General features: G+C 35.2%; 1 protein-coding gene across 8 annotated transcripts in view; it reads right to left on the bottom strand.

Annotated features, from left to right (window-relative positions):
* The window catches only part of ZNF638 (zinc finger protein 638), an 81,757-nt gene that overhangs the window by 18,518 nt on the left and 37,604 nt on the right, over positions 1 to 25,635 (bottom strand). For 4 of the 8 annotated variants that reach the window (XM_058550986.1, XM_058550982.1, XM_058550978.1 and 1 more), the window contains exons 9-20: positions 23,212 to 23,270; positions 22,932 to 22,984; positions 14,130 to 14,180; positions 12,167 to 12,238; positions 11,051 to 11,137; positions 10,711 to 10,779; positions 9,731 to 9,771; positions 8,222 to 8,353; positions 6,197 to 6,325; positions 4,858 to 4,899; positions 4,236 to 4,376; positions 2,049 to 2,174 (exon numbers count right to left, since the gene is read on the bottom strand). In XM_058550986.1, the coding sequence (XP_058406969.1) occupies positions 2,049 to 2,174; positions 4,236 to 4,376; positions 4,858 to 4,899; positions 6,197 to 6,325; positions 8,222 to 8,353; positions 9,731 to 9,771; positions 10,711 to 10,779; positions 11,051 to 11,137; positions 12,167 to 12,238; positions 14,130 to 14,180; positions 22,932 to 22,984; positions 23,212 to 23,270 (1,002 nt within the window). The remainder of the gene's footprint in view (positions 1 to 2,048; positions 2,175 to 4,235; positions 4,377 to 4,857; positions 4,900 to 6,196; positions 6,326 to 8,221; positions 8,354 to 9,730; positions 9,772 to 10,710; positions 10,780 to 11,050; positions 11,138 to 12,166; positions 12,239 to 14,129; positions 14,181 to 22,931; positions 22,985 to 23,211; positions 23,271 to 25,635) is intronic. The other 4 variants (XM_058550984.1, XM_058550981.1, XM_058550980.1 and 1 more) reach the window with 3 other exon arrangements.

Consider the following 25,635-nt stretch of genomic DNA (forward strand, 5'->3'; position numbering starts at 1 on the left):
ATTCAACAAATACTAATTAAGTTATATGACTTGAGTAACATGAAGAAAGTCTTCTTTTTTCCTCTCAACCACAAAAAACAACTCCTAACTGTATAGGAAAGCCATTAACCAAATACTGAAGAAAAAAAACCATAACATCATTTTGAGAAATGACTGAGAATATTACAAAGTCACGTCCAAGTGTACAAGTTATAGACACAAACTGTATTTCCTTCTTCATAGACTCATTCTTGTTACTACTTAATCTTGCAGTAAATATCTTCATAACCAAGATATCAAAAATGTACATATTGGTTTTCAGTACTTAGAATTAAGCCTTCGTGCTCCATGTGCAGGGTAACTATAGAACCTTTATAACTTTAGAACCTTTAGTTATAGAACTGAAGGTTGTACCATACCACACGTGGAAGTAACATTACAGGTAACAAAAATGGCGGGGTAGTATTGAAGAGAGGGTAATATAAAGATGTTAATTAACTCATTATAAACACGATAAATTAAAAACTGTTATTAAAAAAATCTGGGGGTAGGATTTATTTCCATTTCATAGTCTAGCTCAGGCTTTCATTACTTCTCAGACAGACCATTACAATACCTTGAAATTAGTCTACCTGCCTCTACGATACAATACATCATTTGTTGAACGGATATAACGGACACTATGTGGCATGTGCAAGAGATTATGAGGCTAGCTTATCAGTGGTGAAGCCAAGTTTTTCACAGTAAGCCTAATGTGCTCTCCAATTAAATGAGCTGTAAGAATAAGGTTCTGAGTAAGGGCTTGGGAAGTTAAGTATCAATACAAGCATTGCAATCATATTAAATGTTATTTAAACTTTGGCAATTTACAACGCATCTTGAATTTTGTAGTAGCTTATTACTATCATGAATGTCAATTAATATCACATGATAGATAATATAGACACGCAAATTGACAGATATTCCACATGGGCCCAACCTTGCTTTTTAACTTGATCACCCATTACTCCCCTCACCCATCCTCTGCTCTAACCAAACTGAACTCAATATTCTTCATCCCAATCCTTTCCCCAGTCCTGTCAACAGGCAGAGGTTTTACGTAATTTTCACTTGTTTCATTTTTTATTTTAAGTCCAAGAATTTGAGACCATATTTCTGGAAGAAAAATTTCTGTATAGTCAGCGTTTACTATAATTCTTAACATAGCTGAACAAAGTAATAACTTGAAAAATATCAAAAACACAAATTTTAGAAAATACAATGTTCTACTGAAAAAAAATTGCTAAAAACTTTAAAAATTTTTTCCAAATTATCAGGTTAAATAAGCCACTCAAATTTGTGCTGAAATCTATTATGATGCATTTACTTATAGGAGCTCTATTTAATCTGGTTTTAGATGATGAAATTTTTTCTTTTTCTTGAGCGCACACAAAATTTTTGGCAGATTAACAAACAAAAACATGCAGAAACCAAATATAAGACCCTACTATTTACCTCCTGTTATTGAGATATAATGAAACTAAGAGAAAATAAACGAGTTTGAATGTAATTCTCTCAAAGGTGGACCATTCATAGATGGCATGCGTGTATTATTACTGTGTAAGCCAACAACTTGTCAAATCTTATTTCTTATGCAAGAGAGTTTATAATAAATATAATTTAAACAAATAAAAGAATAAAACTTCTTTCTATCAGAAGGAAGCCAAAATGGCCTCAAAACACTCTGCAAAGTAAGCTCTGCATTCTGGAGATAATCATGTTACATAGATGGACTCACTCTACACCTATGTCCATAAGTATCAGAAGGAATATGTCACATTTTTCAAAATTACCTCAATTTATTCTCATTTAGACAAATTTATCGTGCTCCATAAAACACGAAAACTGGAATAGTGATTGCAAAACATAATTTTACAAGAAAGAATATCTAAACTCAGAACCAGTTTGGCTACTGCCCAAGAATAATTCTTAAAATTACCTTCAGAGTACATCTTCTAGCTTTGGGAGAATGATTTTTACAGCTTTCTTCATTTTCTAAAAGCACAAAAATCAATACAAAACAATCTTACCTCTGATGAGTCCATCTTTGGAGATAATGTGCAGGTCAATACATAGTCACCTATGTTCTGTGGATTTTGTTTCATAAAGCTGTACATTGACTGAGCAGATTCAGCACTATCTAACTGAAGAATTGCCTTTTGGAGAAGACAAAAAAAGTATCAATAGTTCCTAAAAAAATTAAAAGTAGAATTTCCATATGAATCCAGCAATTCCACTTTCTGGTATATACCCCAAAAAATTGAAGGCTGAGACTTGAACAGACATTTGTATACCCCTGTTCATACCAGTATTACTCACAATAGCCAAAAGGTAGAAGCAATCCACGTGTTGATCAACAGATGAGTGGATAAACAAAATGTGGTATAAACATACAATGGAATATTACTCAGCCTTAAAAAGGAAGGACCAGTCTGACATATGCTGCAACACATGCTGAAAAACATCACGCTAGGTGAAATAAGCAAATCACAAAAGGACAAATATTGTATGACTCCACTTACATGAGGTACCTAGAGTAGTCAAATTCATAGAGACAGAAAGTAGAATGGCAGAATGGTGGTTGCCAGGGGCTAGGAAGAGGGGCAATGGAGGGTTATTGTTCAACGGACATGGAGTTTCAGTTTGGGAAGAAAGAAAAAGTTCCGGAGATGGATAGTGGTGATGGTTGCAAAACAATGTGAATGTACTTAATGCCACTCAACTGACACTTAAACATAATTAAAATGGTAAGTTTTGTTCTAAATATTTTACCACAATAAAAAAATTCCTTTACAACTTTTTAAAAGTATCAATAATTTTTCTTCCAGACTTCAAATATATGATTACACAAGTAAGGTTAAACCTCATTTCAAAGTAAACAAGAGAAAACAATCTTTAAAGTGTTGCAAAGTCAAGGCAAAATTGAAAAGGATGGTCAGTATTTTCACATCAGGATTAAAGATGTCTAAAGTAAAGGTTCAGAATTCCTTATGCCATCTGTCATCTCCCTTCCATACTATGCCACACTATTTCTAAAGTACCAGATATGCTCTATGCACCAGTTAAAAGCATGTCAGAAAAATTAATACCTACTTGTTGGTCAGTTAGGTACTTTTTATGAAGCAAACGTCAACTTTGACATGAAACCCTATCTTTCTAGGTAATATATGACTGATCAAAATCTAATTTTATAATGAACATATATCTGAATTAAATATTAAACAAGGAGGGAAAAGAAAATGTAAAGAGGTGGACAATTTCTTGTAAGAAGCCACATCATGTAAGGACGGAATGATCATTTTTTTTTAATAATTTTATTTTTATTTTATTTTTCCCCCAAAGCCCCCAGTAGGTAGTTGTATGTCATAGTTGCACATCCTTCTAGTTGCTGTATGTGGGACGCAGCCTCAGCATGGCGGGAGAAGCGGGGGCCGGCCCCGGAATGATCATTTTATACTTCTTTCCATATAAACTGCACAAAGAGACCTAACTCTCTATGTTTTATGGCTAGAAGGAACTTTAGAAAATACCTGGTAACATCCTTTTATTGTACAATTAAGCACTAAAAGTGTAAACCAACTTAGCCAAGGTCACATAGGTAGTTAAGACTAAATGAATTCAAGTCTAAACTTCCCTGTAGGGCCTGCCTGTAGCTTAGTGGTTAAGTGCGCGCGCTCCGCTACCGGCGGCCCAGGTTCGGATCCCGGGCGCTCACCGACGCACTGCTTCTCTGGCCATGCTGAGGCCGCGTCCCACATACAGCAACTAGAAGGATGTGCAACTATGACATACAACTATCTACTGGGGCTTGGGGAAAAAAAGGAGGAGAATTGGCAATAGATGTTAGCTCAGAGCCGGTCTTCCTCAGCAAAAAGAGGAGGATTAGCATGGATGTTAGCTCAGGGCTGATCTTCCTCACAAAAAAAATAAACAAACTTCCCTGTAACATAATGCTTTTTGCATACATTACCTTTCTCCCTTGTGCAACATTTATTGCCCCTTAAAACTAGGAGTTCTGAGGAGAGAGAGATCACCTCTTCCTTCTTGTCACAGTCCAGGAGAAAATATGCTGGTCTATCATAATTCTGCTAAAAGGTTGAATAATGTTTATAGGTGCTTCAGGTCAGAAGCTGAATTAAAAGTTGCAGACCATGAGACTATGGGGTTCAGTTATATATTCTTGACAGAACATACAGCTAAAATTAGGACCTTGTTACCTTGTTTTTATTACTTATAAATATGTGGTGATCCACTTTTCCAAACTGAAGTCCAATACAAAGTACACACTGAAGTCCATCTTCTGGTAAGTTATCAAGATGTACAAATCGACTGTAAATTTTATCCACATTTGCCTGTAGCTTTTTTTTAACAAAACAGCACAGAAAAAAAGAAACACAGCTGAAGTATCAGACTGTAAAACACAGATTAACAGCAACTTAACTTTTCAGAGGTCAGATGATATCCTCTCCCAAGAGTAAGAAAGTGACTATGTGGGTGAAGACAGTGAGGTCTTAGTTTTAGATTTGAGTAATGAGGGAAACAATATACCAGAACAGGAAGTATAATCTTTCTTCTAACAACATAGTATTTACCCAAAACACTTAATATACCCAAGCTACTAATATGGCTCCAGTATCTGGAAAATATTTTACATGAGGGACTACCATGACCCTTACATTTCTTATTTTTACCGAGAAGATCCATCTGACACCTCCATCACCTCAATATTTTAAAATTAGTACTCAGGTTTTCTTTAATTCCTAACAGGTGAATAAATAAACCAACCAATGTTTCTATCAACTAAACAAGTGTACAAAAGCATTTAAATGCAAAACTCACCTCTGTGTCATTTTCTTTAGTCAAGGTTGTAAATAAAGCTTCCTAGAAAGGCAAAATAGACGAAGATGGGAGGTGTAAGCTCTTCTTCCTTCATATATTTAACTAGTCAAGATTTATAACAAAATAACCTATATGAATAAGCATTAAGCACTATTTCATAAAATGAAGAATCAGCAAAAGTTCTGTTCCTTCCAAAAATCTTTCTCTCTTCCTAAACAAGTTATCGAAGTCCCATCCTACCCATACACCTTAATTCTTCCTATTCCTCTAAGTACATTAAAGATTAAAAAAGTGGTACCATTTAGGGGAGGACACTCAAATTAACATACAAAGAATAAGAGATTTAATTTAGCAAACAGTAAGAGAATTCAAATTATAAAACAAAAAGTTAATTAAGCAAAGTAGGGAATGAGGAAGAACAGAGATGTAGGGTAGTGAAAAAACAGAACCGGTATTAAGTGTACAGCAATTTGGTGCTATTGAATTAGAAAAAGGCAAAGAATGGCATGAGACAAGGATGTCAAAGCTGGGAGAGACTAGCTAATGGAAAGGTCACATGTATAGGAAAGGAACTTTATCTTACGAGACTATGGTTCTTAAACATTTTTTTTTCTTCGACACTACTGACGTGTAAAACAATCTCAGCAATTATATCACGTTAGAGTGATTCTCAACGGAAGGCTTTTCCAAATTACATGCACTTCCACCTTCCTCTCGAGATTCTAATATCTCTGCTTCATGTCTCTTAGCAGTTGACAGTAAATGTTTGTAGGCCACACGGAAATAAGGAAGGGTTTCTAAATCAGTTGAATTTGAATTTTATGTCAGTCTCATGACTTTGTGGAGAAAGGTTTTAAGAGAGACAAAACTGAAGGTAGAAAAAATATAAAGAACAACTAGTTCAGTAGGAGTTTTTAAGAGGTGAAGCAATGGTGGATGGGATGAAGAGGGAACAAACTCCAGAATATTTAGGAGTTAAAATAGACAGGACCTAGTGACGGACTGGTTGTTGAGAAATGAGAGAAAAAAATTAAAGATAATCTCCGGGATTCTAGTTTGGATAACAGATAATGGCAGTGAGATAAGAACAGAGCTCTCTACAGACAATAGTTTTCAACTTTTTCTCCATTCCAACATACATGAGGGATTGGATTCCCTCAATATGGAAGTAACTCTTTAACAGTGGGATGGGAGACTGGAGGGAAAGGAAGCTTTCTCAGGGTCTGAAAGAAAACATGTAACCCAGAGAAGAAAACCAGAAAACATAACAGACTACAAGAAATCTGATAAGAAAATTTAACAATAGTCTAGTAAAGATGATGGCAAGTCTATTATTTACCTCATCTTTTATATTCATGTTTTCAGGAGCCATACTTATTGAGAGTTGATTTCCATCCACTGATATTGGGAAGCAGGTATAAAATTTTACCATAGAATCTGCAGATTTTCTATTTATCTCTATAAATGCCTTTTAAAATAGAAATCACAAGAACAAAAAAAATGTCTTATTTAAGTTGCTTTTTCTTGAAAAGATTTAATACTTAAGAATAAATAAACTGAATAATTTAGTAAACATTTTTAAGATAAAAAATGCATTCTTCAGAAAGGTGAGGCCAACAGACTCAGAATATTACAACCATAAGCATGAAATAATGAATGACTAAACTCATAAGTCAATACAAAAGAGAGAAATAGGAGTGGACATCACAGTAAACAACATTAAGGAAAATCTCATTTATCTTAACCATCACTGTATCCTTAGTACCTAGAGCAGTATCTAGCATATAGAAGACTTTTAATGAATATTTGTTAAGTGAATAAATTTAATGATTGATAAAGAGAAATAAAAGAACCAAAAAAATGTGTAATGATTCCCAAGTTATTTTTTATTTTATTGTTTTCATAAGTGTAAAACTGTAGCTCCATATATTTTGGTTTTAATTTTCAGACCTGGGTAAGTAAAGAGGTTGAACATTCTTTCGTATGTTTGATAGTTAACGAGGTGGAAACCTTCCACATATTTGTTTATAGTTGTAACTTTTTTTTAATGAATTATCTATGTCATTTGCCAATTTATTTATTGAACTTTTAATATTTTATAGCATAATGTGGATATGAATTGTTTCCCATTTTACACAAATATTTTTAATGTTTTATTTCCATTTTTCTTTGATTATGTTAATTTTAATTTTACAAATGTTTAGAATGTTTATTTATATGACTGAATCTGGTATCTCTCCATATAATTTCTAGAAAAGTATCATAATTCTATTTAACTCTAATCAAACCTGGACAGACAATAATCTAGATTTTCTGCATGTGGATTTTATATTTATCTAATTATATATCTACTTTGGTATATCATGTAAAGTACGTATTTGAGTTATTTCTTCCCAGATCCCCACAATTTTCCCCTATTTCAATGTATTGTCACATAAAAAAATTCTTACACTAAAAAATGCATTCCTTTTTATTCTTGTCTGTTTCTAAACATTACAAATAATCTGCTTTTTAAAAACAGCTTTATTGAAATATAATTTACATAACATAAAGTTCACCTACTCAAGTATACAATTCGATGGTTTTTAGTATAGTTAGAGAGTTGTGCAACCACTCAGACGGTATACTTTTAACATGATGTGAAATTGCATATAACTCACTTCTATTCACTCTTCTCTCCTACTGTTTTCTTAAGTGCACTGGCTCTAACGACCATCAAACATATATATCCTACTCTGCTCTCAAGGTCTCCAGTGATCACCAACTCCTTTATATTGTAAGAACACTACTAACCACCCCCCTAATGATGTCATTTCCATTATTTAAACTTTCCTGAAATCTCACCTCCGATAAAATACCTTACACAAGTTGTTCATTATTAACAATATGTTTTGTTTTAAAATTACAAAAGCAATATACTTATTACAGTAAACTTAAAACATACAGATAAAACTAGGCTGTTGTAAGTACTGATGACATCATTAGTCTGAGTCCGAAAATGGTTACTTCCCAATTTAAGTATAATTGGTAAAAGAAATACCAGTAAAAGAGTACTCCACAAAATTTCATAAGTCATTTAAAAAACTCTGTATTAATAAATACTAAAGATGTAAAACATTTTCTATTAAACTAGAATTTTGAGCAAAGCTTTGACAAATTAGTAAGCCATCCTCCCATTATTAAAACTATGATTAGAATACTACTAAAATAAGCGATATCTGTGTTTTATATTTTAAAAATCCCTTAGCTTGAGACAGCTTATTTTGAGGTGCTGCTTTTAAACCCTTTCTTTCTAGTTTTGTGAACGTTAATGTTTTTCAAAATGTGCTTACAGACAACATGAACAGCTACTATCAACCCTTACCTTATTATGAGATGATAAAATCAAAATATCCTTTAAACCACCAAATGGTTTTACTAGGTTGTAAACTTCTTCTATAGAATATCCTTTATTAGGCAAATTAGAAATAAGTACCACACACATTTCCTCTGTTTCCTTCAAAACAAATTTAAGAATTGACATTAAAATTTCTTTAACTACTTTTATATTTACTTAAGTTTATACTGCAGATCATAAGTTATGTTAGTATTTAAATTCCATTTAATACTAAATCTGATCAATTCAGAAGGTTGGTCTGAATCTCAAATTAAAAACAAAACAAAATGCAAATTTCCTCTCTTCAAGTACATAGAATAATTTCAGTCATACCATCTGTCATCTAGTCAAGATCTTTAGTTCTCTTTTTCAACTGCTGTTTAAAAATACAAGTTTAAAAACACAAATTACGTGTCTCTGACAACTCCTTCCTTTCATATACTGCTGCCATTCTTGTGCCTTGTGATGCGAACACCCCCTAGCTCCATATCAGTGCATATCCTTTTATCTTACTGAATAAAATAATCACTTAGGCAATAAAAAAAAGCTTACCAGTCTCTTAGGATCCTTAGCCCATAACCCAATCCCCACTACAAAGTAAATACTTTCATTTCTGCCTTCTCTTCTCTCACATCTATTTTATTCTTCAAGATGACTCTCATCAATGCCAATTTTTCCTTTAGTGGATGTCAGGGAAATCCCCAAAGGTGTACTATAATAAATTGGCAACTTGTGACTTTCTTTTGGAAGAAAAAAAAAGGGTGGGCAGTTATAATTTTCATAAACTAGTTGAGAATGATTTTTAACTAGCACGTCAATTGTATTCATAAATGGTTTCTTCTAAAGTCCTTTAAGTGAATCTAAAATATTCTATTGGTGCTTTAAAATACTCTTGCTAAAACAAAACTTAGTTACTATTTGAAGAATGGATCTACCAGTCAAAAATAAACTTATGCTTAGCACCTGAATGATCTCAAGATCTTAACCAGCAAAATCTAAATTAGTGAGATTTTAATACATTCATAATGACAAATGTAACCAAAGGAAAACAATAAAGTGAGCTTTATGCCCTTCAAAGAAAACTACAAACCTCACTTGCTTCTCTAAAAAATGCAAAGAACAACTGACATTCTAAATAGAGACATTATCTCCCATTTGTCTCGAAGAAAAAAAGAAGAAAAGAATTCACAAAATTCTATTGTGTCTAAAATGAAAACCTGTTGTCTACTCAAAAACCCATTTTGGCCTAAAATTTTGATCTTAGTGAAAAGTAATCCTCAAAAACATGCACATTTAACGATAATCTGCACGTAAATTTTTGTGACTGACTTTGTAACTTGAGATTTTTGAACTCAAACCATATTTTAAAAGTCACAAATGACTGGGATTTTTCACCAGGCCAAATCCTATACATTCTTTACCTAGGTTTTTATTAAGAAAAACGTTGTGTTAAAATTTCTTAGGCTTTTAAAAAGTAAGTGAAAAATAAAAGCTGACCTTGTTAACTGGTTCATTTTCTGCAGCCTCCAAAGCAGCTTCTTAAGACACAAAATAAAGTAAGAATTCATGCAGATTTTTATTTATCAAGATCCCACTTTATTCCGTAATGGATTAAACAGTAGCTACATGAAAATGTATACAACTGACAAAAGTCTAGAGAATTTAAGTAGGAAATAGCTACAGAAGTAAAATTGAGGGGCCAGCCGGGTGGCGCAGCAGTTAGGTGCGCGCAATCTGCTTCCGCGGCCCAGGGTTCACAAGTGTGGATCCCGGGCACGCCACTTGTCAAGCCACGTTGTGGCAGCGTCCCATATAAAGTAGAGGAAGATGGGCACAGATGTCAGCCCAGGGCCAGTCTTCCTCAGCAAAAAGGGGAAGATTGGAATTGGATGTTAGCTCAGGGCTGATCTTCCTCACACACACACAAAAAGAAGTAAAATTGGCTTTTAAATCGTTATGTTTAGTTTTATTCCTTCTGAGAGCAAAATTTAAGAGTAATCAAGAGACAGGGTGAAGATTTGAAGCGTAATATCCTTTTTTTTTGTGAGGAAGATAAGCCCTGAGCTAACATCCATGCCAACCCTCCTCTTTTTGCTGAGGAAGACCGGCTCTGAGCTAACATCTATTGCCAATCCTCCTCCTTTTTTTTTCCCCCAAAGCCCCAGCAGATAGTTGTATGTCACCGTTGCACATCGTTCCAGTTGCTGTATGTGGGACGTGGCCTCAGCATGGCCAGAGAAGCGGTGCGTCAGTGCACGCCCGGGATCCAAACCCGGGCCGCCAGTAGCGGAGCACACGCACTCAACCGCTAAGCCATGGGGCCGGCCCAGAATCGTAATATTCTTAATTTCACTTAGGTATGACCTTGGTGTTATAAAAAGTATATATGGGACACAAAATTAAATACCTTATTTTCTTAAAATTTAACTTTCTATCTTTACACATAAGAGAACAAAATAAAATTTGTATTGACCTACCTGAAATAGTTTCTTTAGCACTATTTTCAGTGGTTTTGACTTCCATACTGGTCTTTATTTCAGAGTTTTCTGCAGGAAATAGTCTGCTTTAATAGTCTAGAAAAACACGCTAATATAATTAACTAATGAAACTAAAACGGAACTTAAACTAGTTTATATTTTGTCACTTAAAGTATCCTTAGGCTGACCTGATTTAAGTCAAAGGTAATATAAACTTCTCTTAGAAAAACAAAACAATCCCTTTGAAGATTTTTAAGCAGTAATTTCAAAATATACCTCAAATGTACACCAAGAGGATCTAAAGAAAAGAAAGCACTGAATGACAGCATTTCAAGCTTACCTTGTATAATCACAGGTTTATTGGCGTCTTTGTTTTTGACAATGCCAGCCTTTTTGACTTCTAGAGACTTCTTTCCACTCGATTTTGCTTTTAAAAGTAGAATTGAACCATTATTCTACAGGTCTGTTTGATCATTTAGCATGTTTCATACTAACGTATTAGTAAATAAGTAGTTCAACTTTATTATAAAAGCATTTCTTTTCCACCTATTTATTATTTCCGTTTATTTTCAGTATCTATGCACCAATAAGATTAAAAGTGCATACAATTTTTGTTGATGGCCATTAATGAGCCACTAGAGCCACAAGTTTAACTCTCACGTGGCAGAAGCACATCATAATCACACAAAAAAATCATATTTTATAATTTCTACAAGGGTTTTTTAAAATTACATTAGTCTATTGGAAAAATGTATTAATTTATATTTAATTTATAATTAACAGATCATGTTAGTTTCAATACGTTACATTTATTTAAAATACTGTTCCATTTCTTTATGGAGGAAATACATTCTTACAACATGGAAAGAAAAATCTTTGAAGTAACAAATATCAGAGGAATTGTACAGGCTGGGGAAGATAGTATGAAGTGACAGCTCTAAAAAAGGGAAACAAAGATCAAACAATTTGTTTGGGGGTCAGGGTGGGGGATAAAACAGCCTGTGATTACATAGCTGTCAAAAATGTTTCCTACTTTGGGCCAGCCCAGGTGGCCTAGTGGTTAAGTTCGGCACACACTGCTTCGGTGGCCTGGGTTCGGTTCCTGAATGCAGAGCTACACCACTCGTCAGTGGCCATGCTGTGACAGCCCACATACAAAACAGAGGAATACTGGCAACAGATGTTAGCTCAGGGTGACTCTTCCTCAGCAAAAAAAGGTTTCTGACACAAAAACATATCTGCAGTGGCAGATACTGTCAAAGACCAAAGTACCAAAAATTAAAAGTCCTGTATGTGTCAGGTTTTAAATATCAAAGAAGTATCTACCAAACTTTTCAGGATATTAGATAATGCAAATTATGAATTTAAAACTTGCTTTTGATATTATGTTTATTATATTCTTTAACGCAGAATTAAGAATAAGCTTAATAAAACCTCTCCTTCCCAATAGTCTTACCTGTCTTGATTGAAGCTTTATTACCTTTAGCAGCTACTGTTACCACAGATTTTACAGAACCTGCTGATTTCCCTAAATGATAAAAGCTGCAGTCAAAACTGGTTTATTTATCTAGTATCAACAATCCCCAAAGAACCTCACAAAGAACCTAAGAGCAACAGACTATATTTTACTCAAAACATAAAATGCTACCACCTTTGGCGACACAGGTCATTTTCTAAATCTAGCAATGACGATAATTTCTTCAGGAAGAAAAACATCACTGAAATAAGAATTCACCTCCCCACTGGGGTACTTAAAAAGAGCATTCAGGCAAATGTGGATCAACTAGAAGCAAACTCACTAACTGCAAGAATATAAAAACAATCCCATGATGCGTTTAATGATTCCAAAAGCAGTTCTATTTAGGGCCTCCCAGCCCATGCTTCCTTGGCTCCCACTTGACTGAAGAACATGCAAGAACACCTACATCGTGGTCAGGTCACATAAATATTGCTTTGACTCATTCCTAGTGGGCCCTATCTGAACAGGACTACTTAAATTGCTGTGACCCTTTTTTGTACATACACATCTATTACTTACTGTTGCTTATTTTTCAAGATGATGTTTATTGTCATCAAAGTGTCACTGAAAAGATCACCAGAGAGCCAAAACTCTTTCCATTTAGAGAACAGGAGGTTTAGCTCTGAAAATTAGGATTCATAACAACTAGCAAGGTAGTATGAGGAAAAAGCCCAGGATCAGGTCAGTAGATCCAAGTTGAATTCCAAGTAAAGTTGTGAAGACTTGGGGCATTAACTGATTTCTGTGCACGTTTCCCCAACTATAAACAAGGGTGGTGATCACTATAATTACCTAACCAGACTCTTATGAAAATATGCGTATGCTTTTGAAAAGTTATCATACAAATAAAAAGAATTATTGACAGCCACAAAAATCAATCGAAATAGTTCACAAATCTACCCTTTATATCCAAAGACAGACCCTAATCTTCACTCAAAAAGAGCAACACGAATCCTTATACAGACCGTCACTTAACTAATCATTTCTTAGTCAATTCCAAGTTTTGCCAGACTGCAGTAATCTGAGCCCCAATGGGCCCTTAAGGTATTTCTTCCACTACCCCTATGTTATTACCACAAGTCAATCCACTTTACTACTTCTAGGGTGCCAAAACTTAAGGAAAAAATATCTAGAATTAATTTCCAACAGTTAAGTGGTGGCTAGTGGCTTTAGTGCCCACTCCCCTAAATCGCCACCAGTGAATCTCATAAACCTACTATAAAAGTAGTATCAAACGGCTAAATAAATGTACCTTCAAAACAAGTTTTCTAGCCACCCCTGACCTCTTCTGATTACTGCTTCTAAGGAACTACTATATGAAAATTCTAGATCTGCCACCAACAATGGTATTTGCTAGTTCAAGGCTGCTTCTGTTCCTTTCTACCATTATAGGGAAGACAATTTAACACACTGATCTCTAACCACTTAAAAAGATGACCCTGAATTAACCAGTATTTAGCATAAATGGGAGGGAAAGTAAAAAGGATAATGCTAGGGGTAAGAGAAAAAAATTAATAATTACTTTAAAATCCACTATAGTCCATAAAAACGACAAAGAGAACATAATTTGCTGTAAGTTTATCTGGACTTTCTCTATAAAAGAAAGTATATAAAGAGAGGACCTCAATAAAAGAGAAAGAGGGAAATATCTCTGATATTCACATCATGAGAAACAGTTTCCCAGTTAAATTATCTTTAAATAATCTTAAATTACTACAAGGAAAGAACATTATCTACTATATCTCCTTTCTCAAAATTTCTAGATGACTATAAATTTCAAAGATTAGCATATACTCGGCACATACTATACTATATCACATGAAATACGAGATTACTGCTATATATTTCTTAAATAATTTAAAGTTAACTAATATGTATAGAATCCTAATAAAAGACCTACCTGAAGATTTATTCACTTTGGCTGCAGACGTCTTGGCTTGCCCAGTTTTGGCTAAAATAACAAGAAAAAATATTATCAATAAAACATTACAAATAACATCATTTAGATTTAGGAAAGAGCTAACCTGGCGATGATTTTGAAAAAACACTGCAAGAAACATCTTATACTCATCTTTGTATGCCCATAGAACTATAACTACAGATAAGTTCTTAGACGTGGACTTGCTGACACAAAAGGCATATATGTAAATTTTAACAATTAACATTAAATTGTCCTCCACAAAAGTTGTACCAATTAATATTCTCATCAATAGTACATGAGAATGGGGCTTCCCCATTTCAACACAAACACAGTATGTAAGAGAAGTTATTAATCATTCCAATTTGAGATGGAAACTAGTATGATTTAATTTTTATTTCTTTAATTATGAGTCAAGTTATATCGATTTTCATATGTTTAATTCATCTCTATTTCTTTCTCTGTGATCTGCCTATTCTTAGCATTTGCCAATTTATCTTTTGGGTTGTTGCAGTTTTTCTTATTATTTATTAGAGTCTACATATTATGAAAATTAGTCTATATCACACAGGTAACAATTCTTAAAAAACAAGTTATGCAAATACTTATGCAAAAATTTTTATGTAGTCAAATGTCTTCCTGATAGGGAAGGACCTCCTCACTCTGAAATTGAAAACAAACAAATTCTCCATATTTTCTTTCAATACTTTTAATTACCCCCTTATATATATTACTTTAAATCTTTGATCCATCTGTAATTTATTTTGATGGCATAAGTGCTTTACTTTTACAAAGTGGCTAGTCAATCTAATGAATAATTCCCTGCTAATCTGAAATGTTACCATAATGATTTACTGATGTTGCATATGTTTTGGGGAATATCTCTGGAATTTCCTCTGTCCTACTGATCTTTTGTCTATTTATGAAGCTATTATGAATCTTTAACTTTGTAATGTATTTTAATATCTGTTAGTCCTAGTCTGTCCTAATTACTCTTTCTTTGCAGAATTTTCCTGTTTATTCTTTGTTAATTTTTTGTGTGTAAACTTTTATAATCAGCTATATGGTTTAAAAAATCTTATTGCTGGGGCTGGCCCCGTGGCTTGGCGGTTAAGTGCACGTGCTCCGCTACTGGCAGCCCGGGTTCGGATCCCGGGCGCACACCGATGCACTGCTTCTCTGGCCATGCTGGGGCCGCGTCCCATATGCAGCAACTGGAAGGATGTGCCACTATGGCATACAACTATCTACTGTGGCTTTGGGGAAAAAAAGGGAGGAGGATTGGCAATAGATGTCAGCTCAGAGCCGGTCTTCCTCAGCAAAAAGAGGAGGATTGGCATGGATGTTAGCTCAGGGCTGATCTTCCTCACACAAAAAAAATCTTATTGCTATTTTTACTAGGTTCATAATATTTATGTTTTAATATAAGAAAAAAGGGCCTATTACAATGGTGAGGCTTTCTATCCAAGAATGAGCTGTTTACTCATTTAAGCCTTATTTTATGTCCCTTAGTATTTCAAGTTTTCTTTTCATAGCTTTTACCTTTTTTATTATTGTAAATGGAATATTTTATTAGATTATATATAAGTGGTTACTCTTTTCATATAATAAAGCAATTAAAATCTTATATTTAGAGAATTAAATAAGATGGCTAATTATATTTAACAGCATTTCAATAGATTCTCTTGGGTTTTTCATCATACACACATATTTCAAATAATAATGTTGTACCATACTTGCCAATTTTTATGCCTCTTGACTTGTGCACTGGCTAATTTTAGAACAGTATTTGTTAATTCACAGAAGTGATAATGAGTATCCCTTGTTTTGTTCCCAATCTTAATGGGCATGCTTCCTCTGTTTCACTATTAAGCATATGCTGACTTTTGACTTGAGATATTATGTATGTCTGTATATATAGAAACAAAATTTACGTACACACAAACACTATAATATTAAGAAGTAGTCACCTACTTTAAGAATTTTTTTTTGAATGCTACAAACGGATGTTGAACTTTACCAAATATCCTTCAACATTTATCTTTCTCTATTTAATATGGTAAATTGAATTAACAGATTTCCTAATCTTGAACTATCTTTATACTTCTGATATGAACCCCTCTTGGGCACACTACATAATTCATTTAATGTGCTCTCAGACACTATATGCTAAAATTTTACTTAAAAATTTTACATTAAGATTCATAAGTGAAACTTCTGTAGTTTTATTATGATAGCTTTATCAGCATATTAAAACATTTAACTTTTTTTTTTTGGTGAGGAAGATTGGCCCTGAGCTAACATCTATGCCAGTCTTGATCTATTTTGTATGTAGGACGCTGTCACAGCATGGCTTGATGAGCAGTGTATAGGTCCGCGCCCGGGGTCTGAAGACGCAAACTCCAGGCCACCAAAGCAGAGCATATGAACTTAACCACTATGCCACCAGGCTGGCCCCCATTTCTTTAACTTTTAATTTTGAGATAATTGTAAATCCACATGGAGTGGTAAGAAATAATAGAGATCCCATATATACTTCCCCCAGTTTCCCCTAATGATAATATTTTTTATAACTATGTACTATATCACAAACAGGAAATTGACACTGATACAACCTACCAACAGTTAAATTTACCCAGGTTACATGCACTCATTACTGTGTATTTAGTTCTTTGAAATTTTATCACATAAGTGTAGATTACTGCGACCACCAGTCAAGATGCAGAACAGTTCCATCACAAGGATCTTTCCTATTACCCATTTATAACAGCCACCTCATTCCCTCCCTCTCAACCTCTGACAACCACTAATCTGTTCTCTATATAATTTTATCATTTCAAGTATGTTATATAAAGGGAAGCTTACAATATATAATTTTTTGAGATTGATTTTTTTTTTTTCACTCAGCCTAATTCCTCTGTGAGCCATCCAAGTTGCTGCATGCATCAATAATTCATTCCTTTTTATTGCTGAGTAGTATTCTATGCTATAGACATATCACAGTTTGTTTAACCATTCACCCATTGAAGGACATTTGGGTTATTCCCAGTTTTTGGCTATTATGAATAAAGAGGCTATGAATATTCATGTATAGGTTTTTGTGCAAATAGGTTTTGTGTGAACGTAATTCATTTGGGATAAATGCCAAAGAGTGTAATTGCTGCGTCCTATTATAAGCACGTTTCATTTTGTTAAAAAACTGCAATACTCTTTTCCAGAACGGCTATACCATTTTACATTCCCACCAGCAATGTACAAGTTTCTCCACATCCTTAACAGCATTTGGTGTTACTATGTTCTTCTTTTAGCCATTCTGATATCTTTGTCAGCATTTGATGTACTAGCCTGTTTTTTTTCTTCTTGTTTGTCCTCTCACCACCCCCCCTTTTAAAGAAAGTTTTCCTTTCCTCTGAATGTTATGGAACAGCTGAAATAGAACCAGAGTTATCACTTCCTTAAAGTTTGAAAGAACTCACATGTGGGAACTATTTGGGCAGAGTGCTTTTATTGGGGAAATAACTAACTTCAAGAGTCATTTTCATCTGGGAATTGGAAAGGTAAAAAGAAAAAGATACATTTACTTAAAAAAAAAAGAATCCAATAAAATCTTACAGGAAAAAATCATTAAGTCAAGGATGATGAACCAGAAAATTTTGGTTCACCATGTATTTTTCCATGGGTTCAGTTATACCATTAATACAAACTTGGTGTGAGTATCCCTGTACTCTTCCTCCTGCAAATGTTTATTCATTAACTCTTACACTACTTGAGATATTAAGGGATGGAAAAATAAAACTAGGAATATTCCCTCACCCAGCCAAGTGAAAGAGATAGACTTATCATGTACACAGTATTACTAGAAGGGTGTTGGGAGCTTCTAACTGCCTAGGAGAGTCAGGGAAGGTATCACAAACAAGTTCCACCTGAGATGGGCCTTAAAGGATAAATGAGGATTTGCCCTACCTACGCCCCCAAAAAGGCATCTTAATTGATTTTGTATCTTCAGTACCTTGCACAAGGGCTGGCATCTACTAAGCAGGTCCTTAATAACTGCTCACTAAGTAAAATTAACTGGAATTCAGACAACAATTCCACACAAATGGACAGCATAAATAAAGAACTGAGAAATGAAATAGTATAGTATAGCTGGAAAATAAACTGTTCTGAGTGGCTGGAACATAACATACAGTTAAGTGACAAGAGACTGAAAACGTAACCTGGAACCAAAGAGTAAAGGGTCTTTTATGCAATGGTGAAGAAATTTGGGCTTTCTCCTGCGGGTCCCTAAGAATGGAATGATCAGATCTGCTTTAAAAAGACCTCAAGGCAACGGTGTGAATAATGGAGCAGAGAGGGGAAGAAAAAAACACCAGTCAGGAGGCTATCTTCAAAAATTCAAATGTGAGTCTGAATTAAAAGTTACAGGTATGATGGAGCAAAGGAGAAAGACATAGTTTGAGGTAGATTCAAGAGAGAACTAATTTGAATCAGCCACTGATTGGATGAAAAGAGAAAGATGTTATTTAAATGTGAACTGGGTGGGACAGAAGAGAAGACAAGACAGGGTAAAGGATTACTAATGGATTTCTACATTGGATGCCTAGTGGTGATTGTCAGATGATATAAAAAAAAGAGAGGAGTAAATTTGAGGGGTAGGAGGTTTATGTACGTATGGGAGATGTCACTAGTCCTTAAAGATGTGAGAAGGAAAGAAATCACCCAGGAGGAAAGAAATCACCCAGGAAGAAGAGTATGACAACAGAAGAGGAACAGACTTTTAAGGAAAACATTAAGGGAAGATAAAAGAAGAGCAATCAAAGGAGATTAAGAACAAGTCTCATTCTCAGAGACGTGGTTTAGTATAGGTGAAAAGCCTTGGAATCATACAGTTTTGGGTTTGAATCCTAACTCTTCCACATGACCTTGAGTAAGTCAGATTCATTTAACCTCTCCGAATCTGTTTCCTCAACTATAAAATGAGAACAGTATTAACTATGCTCGCAGTGTGGTTTGAAAGATTAAGCGAGATAACATAAACTGCCTAGTATAAATAGCGTAACCCATGGCAGGTTTCTTTCCCTTTTCTGTCTTCTGCACAGGTTATGCCCCTTAGCAGACCCTTCTACTTAACAAATCATTACCTTATTCTGCACGCTAAATTCTAACTCTAAATCAAACTAACCCTACATCACCTTTATCCTGTCATAGCACTCTCTTTTTTTCCTGTCTCACTCTCTAAAACACATATTATTTCATGTTATTATTTGTCACCTCAAGTTAAAATGTAAGCTACTTAGCAAGAGAGCTCTTGGCTATCTGGTTCACTGGTGTATCCTAACACTTTAAAAACACCTCCAGGGCCTGCCCGGTGGCACAAGCAGTTAAGTGTGCGCACTCCGCTGCAGCGGCCCTGGGTTCATCAGTTCATCGGTTCGGATCCTGGGCGCACACTGACGTACCGCTTGTTAAGCCATGCTGTGGTGGCGTCCGATATAAAGTAGGGGAAGATGGGCACAGATGTTAGCCAAGGGCCAGTCTTCCTCAGCAAAAAACAGGAGGATTGGCATCGGATGTTAGCTCAGGGCTGGTCTTCATCACAAAAAAAAGAATAAAAAAATAAAAACACCTCCAATTACGGGCATATAGTAGGTGCTCAGTAAGTATTTTTATTTCTTTTTAATAAGCACTGGGTAAGAGTTCTAAAGTCTTCCTTTCTGATAAAATTAAGCTTTTCCTTCCTCCCGGTACTTCTCCCTTTTTGATTTGTGCTTATAACCAAAGTTCTCTTTAAAACTATCCTAATTAACTTCCTATCACTCTTTTTTTTTTTTTTGTGAGGAAGATCAGCCCTGAGCTAACATCCATGCCAATCATCCTCCTTTTGCCGAGGAAGACCGGCTCTGAGACAACATCCATTGCCAATCCTCCTCCTTTCCCCCCCAACCCCCAAAGCCCCAGCAGATAGTTCTATGTCACAGTTGCCCATCCTTCTAGTTGCTGTACGTGGGACGTGGCCTCAGCAGGGCCAGATAAGCGGTGCGTCGGTGCGCGCCCTGGATCTGAACCTGGGCTGCCAGCAGCGGAGCACGCACACCCAACCGCCAAGCCATGGGGCCGGCCCCCCTATCACTCTTTAATCTGACACTGCTGAACTCAAAAAGATACCGTGCACCCTTATCTTTCTCATCTGATACTTTCTCAGTCTTATTTACAGGTTCCTCTTTCTTTTTTCTTTCTACATTTATACTGGAATGGAGGAAGCACTTAGCTGGAAGCACTTCTCCCTCATTACTTTTGTTATGTTAGGACTATTCCCAAAACTTAGACATTAAACTTAACAAAAAATTTCCTAATTACCCCACTGGCAATGCCACGTGATTGGCTGACTAAACGATATCGCCAATAGACATTCTTTGATAGCTGAAATTCAGCAATGTTGAAATCTAAGTTCATGGTTTTCCCCAAATTCAAAGAAATCACTGCATCTAAGTTTTGCTATTATAATCAATATCACCACACTCTTCGAGTAAAATCCAGCCTGAAACCTTGAAGTTTTAAAATTATTTTCTTGGGCCGGCCCCATGGCTTAGCGGTTAAGTGAGCGTGCTCCGCTGCTGGCGGCCTGGGTTCGGATCCCGGGCGCGCACCAACGCACTGCTTCTCCGGCCATGCTGAGGCCGCGTCCCACATACAGCAACTAGAAGGACGTGCAACTATGACATACAACTATCTACTGGGGCTTTGGGGGGAAAAAAAAAATCAATAAAAAAATTATAAAATTATTTTCTTTGAATTTTTATATTTTATCCACTAAAAAATTCTATATAACAAAAATTCAGATTTTACCATCCCACATCATTTTAATTAACCTTTTTATATCAGGTCCTAATTACCTTAAAGTAACTGCAACTATGTTTTCTCAATTGGATTTTTCAGTCTCTCCATTTATCCAATCTATATGAGAATCCTAAACAACTAAAGGTTCTTTATTCTCCATGGCAATTTCCCAGAGTCTGTACCAAGTATTACTAGGTCTCACAAAGAAAAAATGGGGTGCACTTCAGCCAAGCTTCAGAAACAGTGGGTTAAACAAAGCTAAATAGGTTTCTTTCCTGCAGGCCTTCATAAAGTGAATGTGTTCTGTGAAATTTAAGGAAAACAAACAAACAAAAAAGGTATAATACATATCTCAAACTTTATCTGATCCAAACATCTTCCAGGAATTAGTCTTCTACACATCACATTTTGATAAATGCTATTAGCGGGTTCAAATTCAAAAACTTCCCAGTTTGACTCTTCAAGACCTTCTATAAAGTGATTCTTCAATTCTGTTACTTTTGTTATATCATCTCCCTAACCATATATTATCTGTTTATATGTTCACATTTAAAACTTTAGTGAAAATTTACTGCCTTCCAGAAGCCACCCATAGTCACCTCCACTAACTTCCAAAAACTTCAGTACACTCTCCAACTAAACATTATGGGAAAACGAGATATTCTATACAATCCAATTTTCCAGTCACATGAATATTACAGTTTTAGTACCAAAAACTCTTAATCTACTCTGAATAGAAATCCAGAACACACTATACACCTGCCTTTCCAAAACAGAACATACAAAACACAATTTAACTTTCTGAATATATTTTATGTCTACTTTAATTAAGCTTTTCTGTCTTGTCTTTCACCATCAAGGTGTTTATTCTTACTAGACTCAAGAGTGTATGTTTTGGCAACAACTTCTTTCTCTCCACCTTTCAATTCTAAATGAACAGAGAAAAAAGATAATCCAGTTGATTAAAATTGTATGCAAAATTCATTTAGCTAGATTCATAATAAAGACCTGAAGTGTTTTCCTGAGTGTAAAGAAACAACTTTTAGGGGCTGGCCTAGTGGTTAAGTTCGGCACGCGCTGCTTGGGCGGCCTGGTTTCAGTGTCCAGGCGAGGACCTACACCACTCATCAGCCATGCTGTGGCAGGGACCCACATATAAAAAATAGAGGAAGACTGGTACAGATGTTAGCTCAGGGAGAATCTTCCTCAAGCAAAAAGAAGAAGATTGGTGACAGATGTTAGCTGAGGGAGAATCTTCCTCAGCAAAAAGAAAAAAAGAAACAACTTTTAGCACATGACTATAATAACATCTATTTCTGTTTAGTCTTTTTTGTTTATTTTTTGCCTCTCAGCAGACTTTTTTTTTTTAAAGATTTTATTTATTTATTTTTTCCCCCCAAAACCCCAGTAGATAGCTGTATGTCACAGGTGCACATCCTTCCAGCTGCTGCATGTGGGACGCGGCCCCAGCATGGCCCGAGAAGCGGTGTGTCAGTGCGCGCCCAGGATCCGAACCCGGGCCGCCAGCAGCGGAGCACGTGCACTCAACCGCTAAGCCACGGGGCCGGCCCTCTCAGCAGACTTTCAAAATCAAAGGGGACCAGGCAAGTAATCGTAACATACCTTTCTTTATGTTTTGTCTTGTGGGTTTATGGAGAGGGAATGGAGGGAGATATTGCAAAATTAACCTAAACAGCTAATAACTATGAAACTCTGATAGGCATTTTACATACATTATCTCATTGAGTCCTTATATTTATTCCAGAAGAGATTCCATAATTACACAGTACTAAATATTAACCACTGGCTTAATACAGGGGCCAATGTGGGTCTCTTCTACTGAAGCACAAGAAAATAATGTTTTTCCAGCATCATCTTAAAAGAAGTTTCTAGTAAATTGACAAAATATACTCATTTTGAGAAGAAGTATTAAAACTAACAACTTACTAGCAGAAGCTGTAGTCACAGTTTCAACCGCTTTGGAAGTATCTGTATCTTTTCTACGCAAAAGAAAAAAAATTTAGCAAAGACTGAAATTCTACGTTCTAAAACTTCTAAAGATGCAAAGCTTAAACCTAAAGAAGTTTAAAATCATTCAATTTGACCAATGTCCCATTTAAACTGGAGTCAGGGTGATAAAATATATTAAAAATGCAGTTATAAAAATTAAAAATTTTTAATTCATACACACATTCATTCTCACATATGAAATCAGGGAACTACTTACTTTAAAGTAGATGCAGATATTTTCTTTAAATCTGATGTCTTTTTCTTCACCTCTTTGTTCTATGAAGGAAAAAAAAAATTTAGTTTCTTCCCTAAATATAAAATGCAATTTAGAAAAATCACAAAAGCATAAGAAATACAACAAAAAACATCTAAAATCTTCCTACCCTGAAGTATAAATGCTTATTGCCTTTTGCTATTTATAGATAGAATAAAAATATTTTTTCAATTTGTGATCAAACAGCATAATTGTACACCTTTTACCACTCACCTACATTTTCTTAGCACTAACTTTCAAAAATATTACTTCAAATAGTGTTATGATATTTCAGATGTCTAACTGCTATTACCCTGATCCAATCTACCACCATCTTTTGCTTTGATTACTACAACAGCCTCATGAAGGTGTCTCTGCTTCTGTCTTTGCCTGTTCACCCACCTCCAGTCTATTCACAACACAGAACCAGATTGATCTTGCCATTCCTAAACTCAACACCTTTCATCACACTAAGAGAAAAAGCCAATAATCAGAATGGTCTATAAGAGTTTATACCACACATTCCCTTCATTCTCTACCCTCAAACCACCACATACCTCTGCCTATCCTTCTCTACTTCCAACCCCAAGCATCCTTTATACTCCTCAAACAAGCTACAAAGGCACGGATCTTAAAAGCCTTTTGCAGTTGCCATTCCCTCTGTCTGAAATGTTCTCAACCCAGGGAATGACTCGCTCCCTCACCTTGTTCAGGTGTTTGCTCCAATTTCATCTTTTCAATGAGACCTTCCATAACCTTATTAAAAGTTACATACCTCCTCATTCCCCAACAAGAGCACTTCTATTTCCCTTTTCTGTTATTTTTCTCCACAGCACTTGCCGCTAACAGACACAATATGTATATAGTTTTAATTTCCTTGTGGTCTTTCTCTCCCTATCCCTTGAAGTTAAACTCAGTGAGAGCAGGGACTTTGTTTTTATTCACTACCATATCTCCAGTGCCTAAAATCATGCTTGGCAATTAGTGTACATGCAATAAATATATGTTAAATTGATCTGAACTTCATAATAATTCTTGTCATGTTATTTTATGTTTTCAGTTCTTTTTAGGCATCCTTGCCATTTCCTTTTGTGCTATGTGGGATTTTATCCCAAACACTTCCCTCACCCAAATGATTTAGGAGATATTCATCCTCCTAACTTTTGTTCTGCTGGCGGTTATCCTCAATTTTAAAAGAAAGTTGAAACTACTGATGTCCTCTGTGTAAGTTTAAAAATTTAGCCCTTACCCTTTGGGCTACACGCCAATTTTGGATGACACATTTTAGACCAAAATTATTACTGTTTTGTAATTTTGAGTCACATCTTTTGCAATTTACTTTATTTTATAAAAATATGATTATTTAAGATTTTACTCTATGTTTAAGTGATTTCAGTGCTCATTACCAATCATTTTAGATCATAACTTCTCTGTTTCTTAAGTTCTTCGTTTTGACAGTAATATTTTAGGAAAGATATACAGATGAAATACTTTCTAAGCACAGGCACATCTGAGAATACTGTCCTAGGGCACATTTTAGGATTTGACTTGAAATGGATGTACTGAATTACAATGAATCAATCTTTTTGCCATTCCACCTTGAGAATGTATTGCTCTGCTTTCTAATGCTAGATTTTTTCTTTTTACACTTAGATACTGGATCACTATAGGTTGCCCCTCCATAACTACAAAATTTAAACTCTTCACCAGCATTCAGTGGTGTTCTCTTTCTGGAATTCCAGTTATATGCGAATTGGGTCTCCTAGATGTATCCACTATGCCTTTCCTTTTCACCATTTTAGGTACTTTAACCCTCACTAATAAGACTATAAGCTCCAAGAAGGGTGGAAGCACATCTGTCTTGTTCACCACTGCATCTTCTACAGATAGCACAATGCCGAGCAAATAACAGATGTTTAAGAAATAGTTTCTAAACTAAAATGAAATTAAATTCTCATCTGAATTCTGGTTGTATCTCTTCAGTTGTATCTTTTTATTATTTATTAGATTTTCCATAATGTACAAACCACTGTTCACTGCTTCCCAGCACTGTTTTTCATTTCCATGCAGTCTTCTTGGATCCTGGCGGACTGCTTGCTCTAGGTTTTAGATATAATGTCCCTACGAATCTTGCTGAAAACACTAAATCAGAATTTTTAAAGTCTTGCTTTTTTGTTTTATTTTTGCAGAGGGTTGAGCTACAGCACTACTTCACAGTTGCAAGGGTTTTGTTTGTCAGGAAATCTGCTCATACTTTTTTCTAAAGATCAAGAGATCCTGCTCCTTGAAGGAAAATTCTGTGAATATGGACATGTGTCCATTTCTCTGGGGAAAAAATCCGCTTGCTTTCATCAGATTATTGGTAGTGGTGGTGGAGAGCAGCTGAAA

The sequence above is a fragment of the Diceros bicornis genome, chromosome 12 (genome assembly GCF_020826845.1).
Source record: "Diceros bicornis minor isolate mBicDic1 chromosome 12, mDicBic1.mat.cur, whole genome shotgun sequence".
NCBI classification, from domain to species: Eukaryota; Metazoa; Chordata; class Mammalia; order Perissodactyla; family Rhinocerotidae; genus Diceros; species Diceros bicornis.